The sequence below is a fragment of the Mustela erminea genome, chromosome 6 (genome assembly GCF_009829155.1).
Source record: "Mustela erminea isolate mMusErm1 chromosome 6, mMusErm1.Pri, whole genome shotgun sequence".
NCBI classification, from domain to species: domain Eukaryota; kingdom Metazoa; phylum Chordata; class Mammalia; order Carnivora; family Mustelidae; genus Mustela; species Mustela erminea.
The window spans coordinates 7993293-8008598 of NC_045619.1; the positions used below are offsets into that span (position 1 = coordinate 7993293).

Genomic DNA, 15306 nt, shown 5'->3' on the forward strand with positions numbered 1-15306 from the left:
TTTTGTGAGAATTCCAACAAAAACATGAAAATATATTTAAAATAACATAATAGTAGCCAGCACTCAAGTAGGATTTACCATGTGCCACAGTGTTCCAGGCTCCTTACATATATTAACTCTTTTAATGTTTGCAGCAACTATGTAAGATGGATGCTCTTACTATCCCATTTTACAGATACTGAAATTGAGGGGCAAAGTAGATAAGGAACTCGGTCAGTGCCACACACCTGGTAAGTGGTAGAGCTTAGATTGCACCTAGGTGGTCTGGCTTCAGAAACTCTGCTCTTTATCACCACATTATATTGTTTTCCATGGGTGTTTCAAATCCTTTTATCCTCCAAGTGTATATAGTATCTCCTGACAGCCTACCCAACTTATCTAAGTTCCTTTGTCCTGTTCTTGGAGTACTTGGCCTACCTGTATTTTTTGCCCCCTTCTCTTCCTTCCTTATCCCTCTTCCCAGAATTCTGTGACATAACCATTAAAAACAACAACAAAAAACCTTTAACCTCCTTGTCTTTTATAATACTTGTATTTTTTTTTTGAAGGGATTTTTATTTATTTGACAGCATGAGTGAGGGAGGGGGGGGGCAGAGGGAGAGAGAGAAGCGGACTCCCCACTGAGCAGGGAACCAGCCACAGAGCTCGATCCCAGGACCCTGAGATCATGACCTGGGCCAAAGGCAGATGAGTAACCGACTAAGCCACCCAGGCGCCCCGTGATGCTTGTCTTAAATTCTGTTGTCCTCGACTTCCTTTCTGCATAGGGATGACATTTTCTCTACAGTTAACCCTATTTAGAAAGTTTCTGTGCTTTTAACAGTGAGTCTTGTACCTGTTCACGAAGATTGGAAAGGATGCTATTTTGAATTACAGCATAGTAAGATTTCTGACTCTTCTACCCATGGCCAAAAACTAGTGTCATATGTTTGAAACTAAGCAAAACCTCTTGAGTGTCTTGCCATAAATGTGCATTAGAAATTTTTTCCGATGTAGCGAATAGTTTCTGTGGATAGGAAGTAAATTTAAACCTGTATATCTTTAGAGTAGGAACATTTTCCATGTGAAGGTCCTTGTTGGCTCTGTTAAGAAAAAGGTCCCTTGCCTCCTTCTCCCTTTCCTGCTGAGCTCTGTAGTACAGAGCTTTTAGGACTTCTTAAAAGGTGAGTTTTACGTCTGCTGAAGTCTGTCCTTGAGATGTTTGTAAATATTCTTCCATTAACTTTATTTTTATTTTTTATTCTTTTCCATTAACTTTATCCTGAAGATCCCTTGCAGTTAGGCTTTTGGTCAGCTCACTCAGTGTTGCTAACTTTATGTTTAATCCCAACTAACGTGGCAGGGTGAATGTTTTTAGAAAAACCTTGATTAATTTGAAAAAGAAGTATATTTTTGATGTACTCATAGAATTTTCCAGGTATTACTTGAAAGGTGTTTGGGAACCCTGTAAAACACAAGGTCCCACTTGCATAGGGATCATATTTCATTTTAGGTAGTTTAGAGTAAGAGCTTAGGTAATATCCAGTTCTGCAGTCAACACTCGTACTCTTGGAATAGTCAGTTTCCCAGTGTGCTTAGTTTTACCAGCTTAACTCCTTAATCACCCTCTCTACCACGCTTTTCCCTTTGGCTTTCTGGGTTTTATCTACCTTTCCTTCCTTCTCTCTCTCCTATTTCCCATCTGCTTTATTTATTATCCTATTATCCATAGGTCTCCGAGAATGCCCTGCTCCTCCTCCCCTTTTCAGCCACCTCCCCCCATTCCCCTCTGGTTGTTTTCATTTTTTCTCATTCTTCATGTATGTATACTTTGAGATTATATGTTTATTTATGGGATTCTTTTGTTCAGTGTGTATTTCCCTCAATAGATTATAAACTCTGTGAAGAATGTATCTGCCTGTTACTCTTTTTTTGCTTTTAATTTTTTTTATTTATTGAAGTGATCGCTATATCCTACATGGGGCTCGAACTCATAGACCCTGAGATGAAGTGTCGCATGCTCCTCCAACTGAGCCAGCCAGCCTCCCCCTGTTACTGTTAACTTTGTTTTACTATTTTATATCCAGCATCTCTTTAGCTTGATGCGAAATTACTGATTAAATGTATGTTGATGAATGACTGATACGAACATGAAATACTGGAGAGACTGGGAAGAAGAAAACCACTCCCGGAACATTCAGTATTCAGGTGCTCCAACCCTGTTTCTCGTAGAGCAAATACAGACCATCCTGCTAATGGATGACCCTCTGGTTCCTTTATAAAATGTAGAGGGTCATCTTTTTTTTGGTACCAGCTCTCCCTCTCCCTCATTCATTTTGAGAAAAGTCATTCTCAATTTTTGTGAAATGTCGAGCTATATAAACTAGGGGGAGTATTCTATGCCTGTCACTGGGTATATGTCTGTCTGGGGTTGAACCAAAAATTTTTTCCTGTTTCGAGTAAGGAGCTAGTACATATTTGGGAGCACTGTATGGTTCAGCTCATTAGTTAGAGACTTAAATGTTTTCTTTTTAATATACTAGTTTTGTTTCAGGCTTTGGGAGATCATTGTGGCATATTTAAGTCAGAGGACTTACCAGTTTTCATTAAAATGGCAGGTGTTCATTTTGAAATTTAATAGCTCAAGCTCAAACCAACAGTGTTAGTGTCTCTGTGCTCTGTTCCCTGCCCACTGCTTTCTTCATCTCAGAGTACTTTCAAGGTGAAGATTGACAGTTTTCGGTGAGATATGTGGTGCTCCGGAAAGCTCTTGGCTTAATGTCTCAGTCTCACAAATTGTTTTCATAAGGACGTCAGACAGTTTTAAACTTGGTATGCTGGTAGTGGGATTAAAATCCCACAAACAAACTTTATTTCTTGGAAAACTTCCCTTTCTTCTGATTTCTTTTCTTTTGATACTTTAAGCTTTCTAAATTGTCTTTGTTTGTTGGAGGTGCTTAAAATTTTCTTTTTCTAGTAAAAGAGATTTAGAAATTTAGGTTCAGAAAATTTACAGTTTAACAAATGCTCTTGTAAACTATTCATGAAAAAGATGGGTCGTTTAAGTTTAGAAATTATTTTTAAGATGCAAATTGCTAAGTGGTGGTGTTATATGTTTGAGTTTCTTGGCCTTTCAGGATGTCATCCTTTCAGCCCCGTAGCTAAATATCAAGAGGCTACATGTTCAACCATAAAACATTAGCCTCTGCCAGCATTACATCAACTCCACAAAACCTTATTGGCTAATTATCCCCTGGGACTAGGACATGGATTTGGCAGCTTGTGAAAGCTGCTTTTTCCAATTTCTCCCTTCCTGGCTGTGACATATCCCAAAGGAATGAAGTTGAGAAATAATCATCTTCTTTTGAAAGCTCTCAGCCTCTCATTCCCACAGTGGTTCTCATGGTCAGGGATAGAAGATCCCTTCTTTCATTTGAGGACTTCTTGTTGCTGATGATGTATTCTTTAAGTAGTGACCACAGCACCCCGAATGAGCTGTGGAAGGTTGGTGGCAAGGAGACTTATGCTTCTTGAAGTGTGTTTCTGGATGGTTGTCTACATTGATCCTAGTGCTTTTACTAAGATCCTCTTATATTACCAAAATTACAGAAGCTGGAAGTCTAGGATTGAGAAGTCTGTGTGGTCATCATCAGTTTCAGTTGACACATGGTATGAAGAATTAGTATTGACATTTAAGATTTCCTTTCATGAAGATTCATAAAGTAACTTTCTTGAGGGCAACATTAGATAGTAAGAACTCTCTGACCTTAAGCAATCCTCTTAGTGTCTTTTAGCCTCATTTTTTTTTATCATTAAAATAAAGATGTAGTACTTGCTTTATTTTCCACAGAAGGTGTCGTAAGGATGAATGAAATAACATGTGTACAGTTTCCCCAAGATCACCAGCTGAGCTGCTAGTTAGCCTATGCAGGAGGCCCATTTTAGGCTTCCTCTTACCTGACCTTTCTTTACCATTTGACCCTATTTGATGTTCTCTCCTCATTCTGTGTTCAGGGTTCTTTGTGTAATCTTGACTAATTTAGGCATAAAATACATTTTTGGGAAGAGTATTGTGTACCACACAGTCTTAAGAAGAAATGAGCAAAAAAAATTGAGTGAGGCAGCACACAGAAGAACGTGTCATGGGACCAGTCTGCTGAGGACTCTTACTGGCTCTGCTCACTGGACCTTCTCTGCTACTGTTGCTGTCCTGATGTCCCACAGACACTTGGTGCCACTGGCACTGCCACCAATAGACATTTGCCACTGTGCCATGAATAATTTCTGGTTGTATTTTCGACCTTTGTGTCATTCCCCCAATTTTCAGGGTTCTAGATGGGAGGGTCTGTTTGGCCAGACTTGGGTCATATTTGTGAGCTAGAGGCCAAGATGCTGAGAGGGATGTCCCTCTTCAGTTTCTGTACTAGGAAGAGGGCCTGCCTTCCCCGATCTTGGAATTTCCCCCAAGTAGGAAAGGTATTCAGATCCTGGGCAGGTAAACTGTAGATACTGTTCTTTTTCCAGCTTGCCTTCTGCCTCTCTGTGTACTATGCAGTCTCTTTGCAGTCTTCTCTTCTTCCTGTCCCCCAAATGTATTTTCCAGGATTAGTCCTTGACCCTTTTTTCTCCTCAGTCTGCACATTCTCCCCAGCAATCTCATCCTAGTATGTGGTTTCAGCTACCACTTACTCAGGATGTCTGCATCTGTATCTCTAACCCCAGCTTACTTCCTGGGCTCTGGGTTCATTTAATCCACTCATTCTTCCTACCTGGACATCTGGGTGACTCACATGTACTTCAGACTTTTACATATTAAAAGATGATGTCACCATTCCCCAAGACTGCCCCTGCATCTCCTAACTTGGTGCCAGTTACCTAAGCAGAAAATTAGGAGTCATTCTCAATTCCTCATCTGTTTGGTCTCTTGAGTTCTGTAGATCCTAGTTCTGCTTTGACTTCTCATATTTTGTCTCACTCTCCTTCATCAGACTCCCCTCGTTTCTCGCTGTGGTTTCAGTAGCCTTCGGATTGGTCTCCTGGCCTGTAGTTGGACTCTTCTCAAACCTATCCTACATATAGCTGCCAACATGCTTTTTCTAATAATCACTTCGAATCATTTTTAATCTTCTCAGACTTCTTTCCTTCCTTCCTTCCTTCCTTTCCTTTCTTCTTCTTCCTTTCTTTCTTTCTTTTCTTTTTTCTTTTTTCTTTCCTTTTATTCCTGCCTTCATTCCTTCCCTCCCTCCCTCCTTCCTTCCTTTTTTTCTTCCTTTCTTCCTTTCTTTCTTTCTTTTGTAGGGTCCATGCGCAGTGTGGAGCCCAGTACAGGCCTTGAACTCATGTCGCTGAGATCAAGACCTGAGCTAAAATCAAGAGTTGGAGTCTTAACTGACTGAGCTACCCAGGAGCCCCTTCTTCCATTTCTTTTGGGGTAAAATTTAAAACTATTATTTTCGTATCTTCGGCCTCCGACTAATTACTCAGTCATCTTCTATCACTTCCAACTTCAGAGTCTCCAGCAATGCTGAACTGCTTTTAGTATCCAGACCATTCTGTGCTCTTTTAATTTTCTGTTCCTTTGCATATAATCTTCCCTCTGCCTTGACCATTCCTTTTTCTGCTTGCCTGCCCACCAGCTCTTCCTCTTCCAAGTCCCAGCAAGGGCTGCCTCTTCTGAGATGCGTGTGGTCTTTCGCTCCCAGACAGGCTGACGTCCTCCTTCCACTATGTTCTCCCTGTGTCTAGTACAGATCGTCAGAGTGACTATGACCTAGTTATTCCTAGTGGATCTCATCATTAGAAATAAGTTCTTTGAATGCAGGGGTGGTGTCTTAGTTTTGTATCCCCAGTTCCTGGCACACAGCAAGTATAAGATAGTTTTTATTTAAGAACTAAGTGCATGAAAGCACTTTGAGAAGTAAAGCACTGTAGGGGTGCCTGGGTGGCTCAGTTGTGGAGCCTTCGTCGGCCTTTGGCTCAGATCATTGTCCCAGGGTCCTGAGTTCGAGCCTCGAATCGGGTTCCCTGCTCTGCGGGAAGCCTACTTCTCCCTCTCACGCTCTCCCTGCTTGTGTTCCTATTCTCGCTGTCTCTCTGTCAAATAAATAAATAAAATCTTAAAAAAACAAACAAACAAAAAGTAAAGCACTGTACAAATGTTAACAGTATTTTCATCATTGGCATTTTCTTATAAGGATTAGACCTTTTTTAAAAAAATTTTTAAAGTGGGCTCCACCCCCAGTGTAGAGCTCAGGGGGCTTGAACTCACAACCCTAAGATTCACAACCCTGAAATCAAGAGTTGGATGCTTCATCAGCTGAGCCACCAGGTGCCCAAGGATTAGACCCTTTTTAACTCTAAAGTTCTATGATCTATAAATCAGTTCTGTTTTTATTTCATTCTTTTATCTCTGCAGGTGGCCAGAGGTCCAAGAGCCCTATTAGCCCCTCAGATGAGCTTGCCTTCTCTATGATCAGCCCCATAGTCCTTTCCCAAGTGTTCTTTTCTTTAGTTTTCCCTGCCTTCTACCTAATACACATTTGAATCCTGAATGATGACTTGTGTCATGTAGGACTCCATTTCCTTACCCCACACCACCAGTGCAGTCACTTTGCTTTAGCTGCTCTAGTTATCATAAGTTATATCATGACCGGAAATGTACGCATTATTAATATTCTGGAGATTCCCTAGAGAACCTAGAGGTTTATCTATTGATCTGGCTGGACTGATGGCTCTGTGGTTGCCTTTTCTTCTACCCCACAGCTCTCATCCCAGTTCTGTGCTCCTCCTGGGGGGCCTTAGCAGAGCAAACAGTATGTAGTTTAACTTATACTTCATTTTTTTTCAGGACTTGGCATTGCCTCTTGATTTACTGCACTGGGAAGAATAAGTTCTAATTTTTTTTTTCTTGTTCCTCCCTCTGAGGGAGCCTGCGTCATTGAGAAATGTTTAACCTCATGGCCTTGACTGAGGCTGGAAATTTGCCTAAGGGAACTTGAAGCAGGCAGTGTTTTTACTCAGATTCCCCCTTATGGGGAGGGGGATTTCAGCAGAGCCTGCCAAAAGAGGAAGATGTTGGGAAATTTTTTTAGTAGCAAAACTGTTGCCATTAGTTTATTAAAAGTATTTGAAGAGTTTTCAGGAGATAAGCTCAGGCATTTTAAAATCCTTCTGGGAGAAAACTGTAGCTTCTACCAGGTATAAACAAAAATCCAGGCTGAGAAACTTAGCTTTTCAGTTGTGGATATGTTGTTATAAGAAAATTTGACCAGTTGGATGAGAAAGAGAAGCAAACCAAAAAGAATTTTAGTTCAGAAACTCTCACTTAGGGAAAATAGCTGTAGGCCGAGGCAAATCTCTATGGACTATGGGAAGAATTTGGCTTTTTATCAATTCTGAATTATCCTAATAGTAGATCATCACAGGGGTTTTCTTTGGCAAACTTCTCTTTCAAAATTCTTATTGGTATTGTCACTGTGTTCTATTTACAAAAGCATTTTGTTGATACAAATAAGATATTTGCCCAGTAAGAGTTAGAATAGTTGATCTTTTGTGTCCAAACAATGATCTCCCTATTAGGAGAAGGTGTGAACCAGCAAATGTTTAGAATATGACTACCTCTGCTTATTTTTATCTTTGTGTCACAGATGAGAAAAAGTTATACAGTTGTTTGCCAGTATGGAATGATAAGCTGAGCAGACTCTGGGCCCTGACAAGAGAAGAATTGTGCAGTTAGACCATTTGTGGCAGCTTTGCAACTTCTGGAAAATTGGAAACAAGTACACAGTACTTAATCCAAATACAGGCATTCCTCCCACCCTGAAAGATAGTTGGACTCTTCCAGTAGGTTGTCTTTCTGTGCAGTGGCTTTCCTGTTAGCATGGATGATTGAGGGTTGATAATATGTGTGACTAGTGTGAGACTAACTTTAATCAGCAAGTATTTATTAATTGTTGATCATATATTTAGCACTCTGATGGGTACTCTTGGGGGATTCCCAAGAAGTGGAAGGAATGATTCAGAAACTCGGGAAATTTATATGCTTATTGGAGGTACAGGGGTTAGAGAAGATTATTAAGTTCCTAAGAAAAAAAGATGTCAGTGAGATCAAGGAAACTTCACAGTGGAGGTGAGATTAAGGCTGGACTGTAGGGGGAAGAGTGCAGTTTGAATAGGCAAGAGGAGTCAGAGGAAGAAAGGGTTAATCAGATGGTATTCAGATAGGAAGAGTATCCTAAGACAGAATGTGGAAACTGGACTAGGCATGGTATGTGAGGAAGACTAAAGTTTTCACTTGATTCAAGAAGGAGCTGTAGGGTAGTTGCAAGAGAAGATTGGGTTTAATAGGTAACAAGGAGCTGGATTATTGAGGGCCCTGAATGTTAGATCACAGAGTTTGTCCTTCACCAGGACATAGTGGGGGTTATTTTAAGCTCCTGAGTAATATATTTATCAATCTATTTCTTTCCATAATTACTTTTTAAATTGGAATTTTAATTGAGATATTGTTGATTTATAGGCAGTTGTAAGAAATAATAGTCATCCCTTGTACACAGTATTTTAAGTGCTAAGTTTGTAATAGTCACTTCAAAGTTCTTATCAATGTATAAGACAACCTGTTTTTCTTTTTTCTTTTTTCTTTTTTAAGATTTTGTTTATTTGAGAGAATGAGAGAGAGAGCGAGCTTTAGATGGAGGAGATCAAAGGGAGAAGCAGGCTTCCCGCCAAGCAGGGATCCCAATGCAGGATTCGATCCTGGGACTCCAGGATCATGACCTGAGCTGAAGGCAGTCGCTTAACGAACTGAGCCACCCAGGCACCCCAGTAACCTGCTTTTCACAAGCATACAGAAAAATGATATGTATATATGTGCTTTTTAATAGCTATATGACAAAATATGATGCATAAAACTTGTGTTGTATGAGCAGAGTTCTTAAGAGAAACAATGAGTGACTTTTGCAAGGTGGTTAGGAAAAGCTTCATGGTGCTGGCGCCATGTGGAATTGTTCCCTTGGCCCCTCGTGTGTTGCAGGGTGTAGGCCAGATGCTAGGGATACAGTGTGAACAAGACAGACATGGTCTGTGTCCTTGTGCAGCCTGAAACTTACTGGTGAGAACAGACAAGTAACCATAGTAAAGCAGAACAGGGGTTATAATGGGAAATTCAGAGTGCCATGGAGAACAGGGCAGGCGATCCAAACAATGCTGGGGAACATCACAGAGAGGCCTTGCAAAGGGTGGGATGTTTACGCTGTGACCTGAAGGATGTTCTAGCACAGAGAGAGATGTGAAGGCCTGGAGGTGTCAGGTGAAAGAGTGCATTTGAGGAGCTGAGGGACTTTTGTTACAATTGGTATGGAGAACATAGGATCATGGATGTGAGTGAGGGCTCAGTAGCCTGACTGCCTGGGTTTACATCTTGGCCTTACCAATTACTAGTTGCCCTTGGACAGTTACTTCTCTGTGCTTCAGTTTCCCCATCTGAAAATAGACATAACTCCTACCTCAATTTGGGAGTACATTATCTAGGATATATAACGCCCTTAGATTAGGGCCCGGCACACAGCAGGGCACACAGCAGGGCACACAGCAGGTGCTCAGTACATGTTAGCTGTTACTGCTACTTCCATGACTGTAGTAATTAAATTTGAGAAGATAAGTGGTAAGAACATAACTTTGAGATTCACGGGGGTCTTAGAAGCCACTTTAGGAGTTCTGACTTTATCCTAAGAGTGGGAGGTCACTAAAGGGTTTGGAGTAGAGATGTGGCATTAGATTTGCATTTTAGAAAGATGATTCTGGTTTTAGTGTAGAAGATAAATTGAAGGAGGCTAGGAAAGGGGGCAGGGAGACCAAATAAGAGGGAGTTGCAGAAGTGCAGGTGAGAGGTGGCTGTCATGAGGGAATGGTTAGATTGAAAAGACATTTGTTCTCCAGTCATTTGACACCTAATTATTGAATGCTTACTGTGTGCCGGGTAGACCTCTCAATCTGCACGTAGAGTTCTCGTGGGGTTCTATTCGTAAGGGAGGTCAGTAACGACAAGCAAATGTGTAACATATTATTAGGAATGATGTGTGTTATTAGGAAAAATAAAGCAGGAGGGGTACCTGGCTGGCTCACTTGGTGGAGCAGGCGACTCTATCTCAGGTTGTAGGTTCAAGCCCCATATTGGATGTAGAGATTACTTTAAAAAAAAAAAAAAAAAAAAAAGGATCTTAGAGAGGGAGACAAACCATAAGTGACTCTTAACTGTAGGAAACAAACTGAGGGTTGCTGGAGGGGAGGTGGGTGGAAGATGGGGTAACTGCGTCATGGGTGTTGAAGAGGGCACTGGAAGTAATGAGTATTGGGTGTTGTCCCCAACTGATGAATCACTAAATTCTAACCCTGAAACTATTAATACAGTCTATGTTAATAAAAAATAAATGAAATAAAATCTTAGAAGGGGAAGAGACATGGGTGGTGAGAGTCTAATAAGGACGGTGGGGGAATGAATATGAGGGAGGAACATATGTACCCCAAGGACAGGGACCTTATGCACCTAGAATTGCTCTGAGCAGTGTCTGGCACACAGTGGATGCTCAGGGAATACTCGTTGAATGGATTGATGGTCAGACAGAATTTAAAATGAATGTACAGATAAATCATTCTTCCAAACAAGCCTGATATCTAGGAAGGGGAGAGAAAGTTGTGGGTCAGCTTCCTAACTAGCGTCTTTATTTCTCGTGAAAGGATAAGAAGAGAGACTCTGGAGCAGCTACACTATTAGGTTCAAATTTCGGCTTTGCCGTCTGCGAGATCTTGACCTTAGCCAAGTTACTTATCTTCTCCGTGCCTCGGTTTCTTTATCTGAAAAATGGGAACAACAGTAGGACCTCCCTCATGGCCTCACTGCAGGGTGTCTCAGCCTGAGCACTAGTGATATTTGGGGTGTTGTCTGGGGCTCTCCTCGTTGCAGGGTTTAGCAGAATTACCTGGTGCTGCCTCCTAGATGCCAGTAGCTACTTTCCAGCTGTAACAAAAAGAAGTGTCTCCAGATACTGCCATTTTTCCCCTTGGGGACAAAATTGCCCTGGATTAAGAACCACTGGGCTTTTGTGAGGGTTAAAAGTATTGATACGTGTAGAGCCCACAGAACGGTATCCGGCACACGGACTTGAGCATAGTGGCTTCTAGGAAATAGTGTTTCTCCTAGCAGCGGCTGAGGACACTTTCAACTCCCATTTGATTAGTAAGAGAAACTTAAGGCACAGTTGCTGATGGAGTGTGAAAAAATGGTTTTATCTATTCCCAGTAAGATTTATTTCTGCACACTGCCACTTTCTGTGGATCTTCTGATATATCTCAATTGGAAGTTTATTTAAGGTGGAGGAACAGTCGTGATAGTTTTTTCTATACTAACTAGGGTTTGGGGACACGTTTTTGTACCTAAGAGTATGCTTCTCTTCAGGTGTGTGGTAGATTTCAACAAAGTGCTGATGGAGGCCAACATCTATTCTAGTCAGAACTCACCAACCATAATAAATGTGATCGGTATTTACTGTATTTGGCCACTAAAGAACTGAAACAGTAGTGTACTCAACAGTGTTTCATGGTTATATTTTATAAAGTAAATTTTTGTTGTGTATCACCTGTGCTTGCTGGTAGCTAATGCAGTGCATTAGCTGTTTGCAAGTGGTCTTCCCGCGGGAAGCTGTGAAGGTGGTGGTAGCTGCGGGTTCTGCTTACTGTGTAAAAACCATCATCTAACAAAGGCAGCAATCAGAATGAGGTAATTGCATAAATTCTTTAAAGTCATGATTTGTCACTCTCCATTTAGGAGATTATTATTATTTTTAAAATTGGCTTAAGTCCTTATACCTCAATCTATGTGTAAACAATTTTACATAGATGCATAAATCTGTAAATTTGCATCCTTATTTTTTAAGTGCAGACTTTTTCCCTTAGCATTCCCTCACTTCTTCGCCATTCCCTGTACACTGGTGAATCTTTACCCCAAACCATGTAAACAACCTAGTGTATATCCTTCCATATTTTTCTCTGCACACACATAATCCTATTATAGATCCACATGCACATACAAATACACACAGTGTTTTTTTCTTTTATTGGTTTGTTTTTAAATGAAATTACATGCTTTTTTTTTTTTTACCTTTTATTATTCTCACTCAACAATACTTCATGAGATCCTACATCATCTGACATAGCTCAAATTAGTTATTTTAAATGACTGTATGTTAGTTATGGATAATATATTCATTTTACTTCTTTCCTCTTTTGCTGTGATGAAAAACACTGCAATAAACTTCTTTTTTTTACATATGCTTTATGTATGTAGTTCTGTCGTGCATTTTCTTAGGCATTGAACTGATGAGTTAGGGAGAACATGTATTTTCCAGTTCATTATATGCCTTAGCCAAATTACTTTTTTTTTTTTTTTAAGATTTTATTTATTTATTTGACAGAGATCACAAGTGGGCAGAGAGACAGGCGGGGGATGGGGGGAGGAAGCAGGATCTCCACTGAGCAGAGAGCCCGATGTGGGGTTCGATCCCAGGACCCTGAGATCATGACCTGAGCTGAAGGCAGAGGCTTAACCCACTGAGCCAGCCAGGCAGCCCTTTAATTAGGATTCTGAACAAGTTTGCTGAATAAGCCATATGAAAGCTCTTTGGACACTGTAGCCACATCTTGAAATGCTGTTGAGATGTGGATTGTGAGGGATCAGGGGACAAATGCAGTAGTTTGTTAACAGCGAGAAGCTGGTATTCAGGTTTTAAGGCATCTATTAATATGAAAATGTTGCATAAAACTGAGTTTTGCTGGAAAATATGTCTTTGCATCTATGCAAAACCTTCTTCCCCAGATCCTTGGCAAATTACCATGTAGCAAAGATCACTTTCTGTGGAAGTTTATCACAGTGGTAAGGAGATCACATTCAAGAAGGGTTTACATTTTATGGACCATATTTAACCAGAAAATTGATGCCAGCGTACACTTTAATGCAGTACAGTTCATATTATGAATAACTTTTCTTAGCCTTCTAACTAGTCATAATTTTAACAGTATTAAAACTACCCCATATTGACTAACACCCTTCTTCCCCAGTAGTCGGTACTGCGGCAATCCTGCGTGGTAGGTACTTTGAGAGAAACTAGAACCTCGTTTTAAGTGCTGGAGGTAGGGGTCACACCTTCGACTTCAAAGCACTTCCCTATTAATACTATGCAGTCTCTTAATTAGATACAGTATGGATGAGCTGGGATAAGACTCATGGCTAATTTTTAAGCTTTATCGTAACATAAATATAGACCATCACAGGCATTATCAGTACCCAGGGATTAATTGAATTAATTGAATATGATCTTTTTCCATTTCCCTTCCCCTAGACTCTGACAATGAAATAATAGTACCAAATGTTTAATAATTGGTGAGCATTGGGTGAAAGATAGTAGACTGAAAACTCTAGATATTTAATAATGTTTATTGAGTATCCATTGGGTAGAGCCCTATGGTAGGTAGAGCCCTATTTTGTGGCAAAATAAGAAAAGAAAGAAGATACTAATCCTTTTCTTCAAATAGCTTAGCATTCAGTTGGAGATAGATGTTGTCATGCTACAAAATAAAAGAAAATTTTATGCTGAAAGTATAGCAGGTGGAGTGACCAGAGTTTTTTGAGGTTAATTAGGGAAAGTTTCTTGGAAAAGTTAAGTTTTGAGCCAGGGTTTTAAGATGATGGACATGAACAGGTGGCAGATCTGTGTTTCTTAAAAGATATTATACTCAGTCAATTCCAAGTTTGAATATTTCATAATTTTAAAAAGAAGGGAGTGTCCTTTTATCACACATCTTGTACTTCTAAATTGAAGATTCTGTTTGACCAGACTCTTTTCTAAGGTTTTCCTTACTTAAGTGACTGCTTTGCTATGCTTCCCCTTGTCATTTTGATTACTTAAATTTGTGGGAATGAAGTTTAAATACAGGATCTGGGTTCAGAAAATAACTTTTAGTTTTCTGTTGCTTTTCATAAAAATAAAAGGGTTAAAGATCATTTTAATTGTTTCTCACCATTTACCTAGTTTTATTAATTGAAAAGTTACTGTTTCCTAATAGAAAGGCTGATGTGTTGATATGTTCAGAATCATGGCCTGAATTCTGAGCAGATGCAGCATTTATCCTGAGATTATCTGAGAATTTGAGACCTAAGAAATCTGAGAAATCTAAATTAATCTTTTAAAATTACAAAGCAAGTTGTGGTCATTTTTTAAATTTTTAAAATCAATTTTCAATTATAAAATAATGTTTTCTTTCTTTCTTTCTTTCTTTCTTTCTTTCTTTCTTTCTTTCTTTTTACGATTTTATTTATTTGACAGAAAGACAGCAAGAGAGGGAACACAAACCAGGGAAGTGGGAAAGGGAGAAGCAAGAAGCAGGCTTCCCACTGAGCTGGAAACCCGATGTGGGGCTCCATCCCAGGACCCCAGGATCATGAGCCGAAGGCAGCCACTTAATGACTGAGCCACCCAGGCACCCCGAGTATATTTGTTTTCTTAAATATTGAACTTTTACAAAGAAGGCTCATTATCCCCAATCCAACTTCGAGTTCTTCACCATTTACATTTAAAGCTATGAAATGTATTATTTATCTAAATTTCACTGAATCTTTACAGTGGGCCTATGCAGCCTTAGATGTTTTATTTTTTAAGAAAAGTATCCTGGGAAATGTTGGTACCTTCTTTGTAGTACAGTCTTGATAAAAAAAATTGGTGGGGGGCACCTGGGTGGCTCAGTTGGTTGAGCATCTGACTTTTTTTTTTTTTTTTTTTAGATTCAATTATTTACTTGAGATAGAGTGAGTGGGGGTGGAGAGCGTCAGAGAGATAGGGAGAGAGAGAATACCAAGTAGACTCTGCGGAGCATGGAGCCCGCCATGGGGCTCAATACCAGAACGCTGAGATCATGACTTGAGCTGAAACCGGTGTCAGACACTTAACCAACTGAGCCACCCAGGTGCCCTGAGCATCCAACTCTTGATCTCCGCTCAAGACTTGATCTTGGGGTTGTGAGTTTAAGCCCTGCACTGGGCTCCATATGAGCTCTGGAGCCTACTTTAAAAAAAATTTGTTGTTGTTGTTGTTGTTGAATAGTATCAGAGTCTCAAGACATGTGACAAAGGACGTCACTTTTTTAAAAATTATGAACCATTCCATAGGAACCAAGTCTCTGAGTACATTTTAGGGAGCTCAATAAACTCATTATCTTAAAGGGCCAAAACTTGTTGCAGATTCCCAGATTGCAGACACTGTGTAGGTAAGTGGCTCTCCT

At 40.1% G+C, this 15306-nt stretch overlaps 1 protein-coding gene across 4 annotated transcripts in view; it reads left to right on the forward strand.

The window, feature by feature from the left end:
• Positions 1-15306, forward strand: part of MRTFA (myocardin related transcription factor A) — a 160479-nt gene that overhangs the window by 78085 nt on the left and 67088 nt on the right. Inside the window, exon 2 of one of the 4 annotated variants that reach the window (XM_032346178.1) lies at positions 176-230. The exons of the other annotated variants lie outside the window; for them this stretch is intronic. Within the exon in view, the coding sequence (XP_032202069.1) occupies positions 176-230 (55 nt within the window). The remainder of the gene's footprint in view (positions 1-175; positions 231-15306) is intronic. 4 annotated transcript variants of the gene reach the window in all.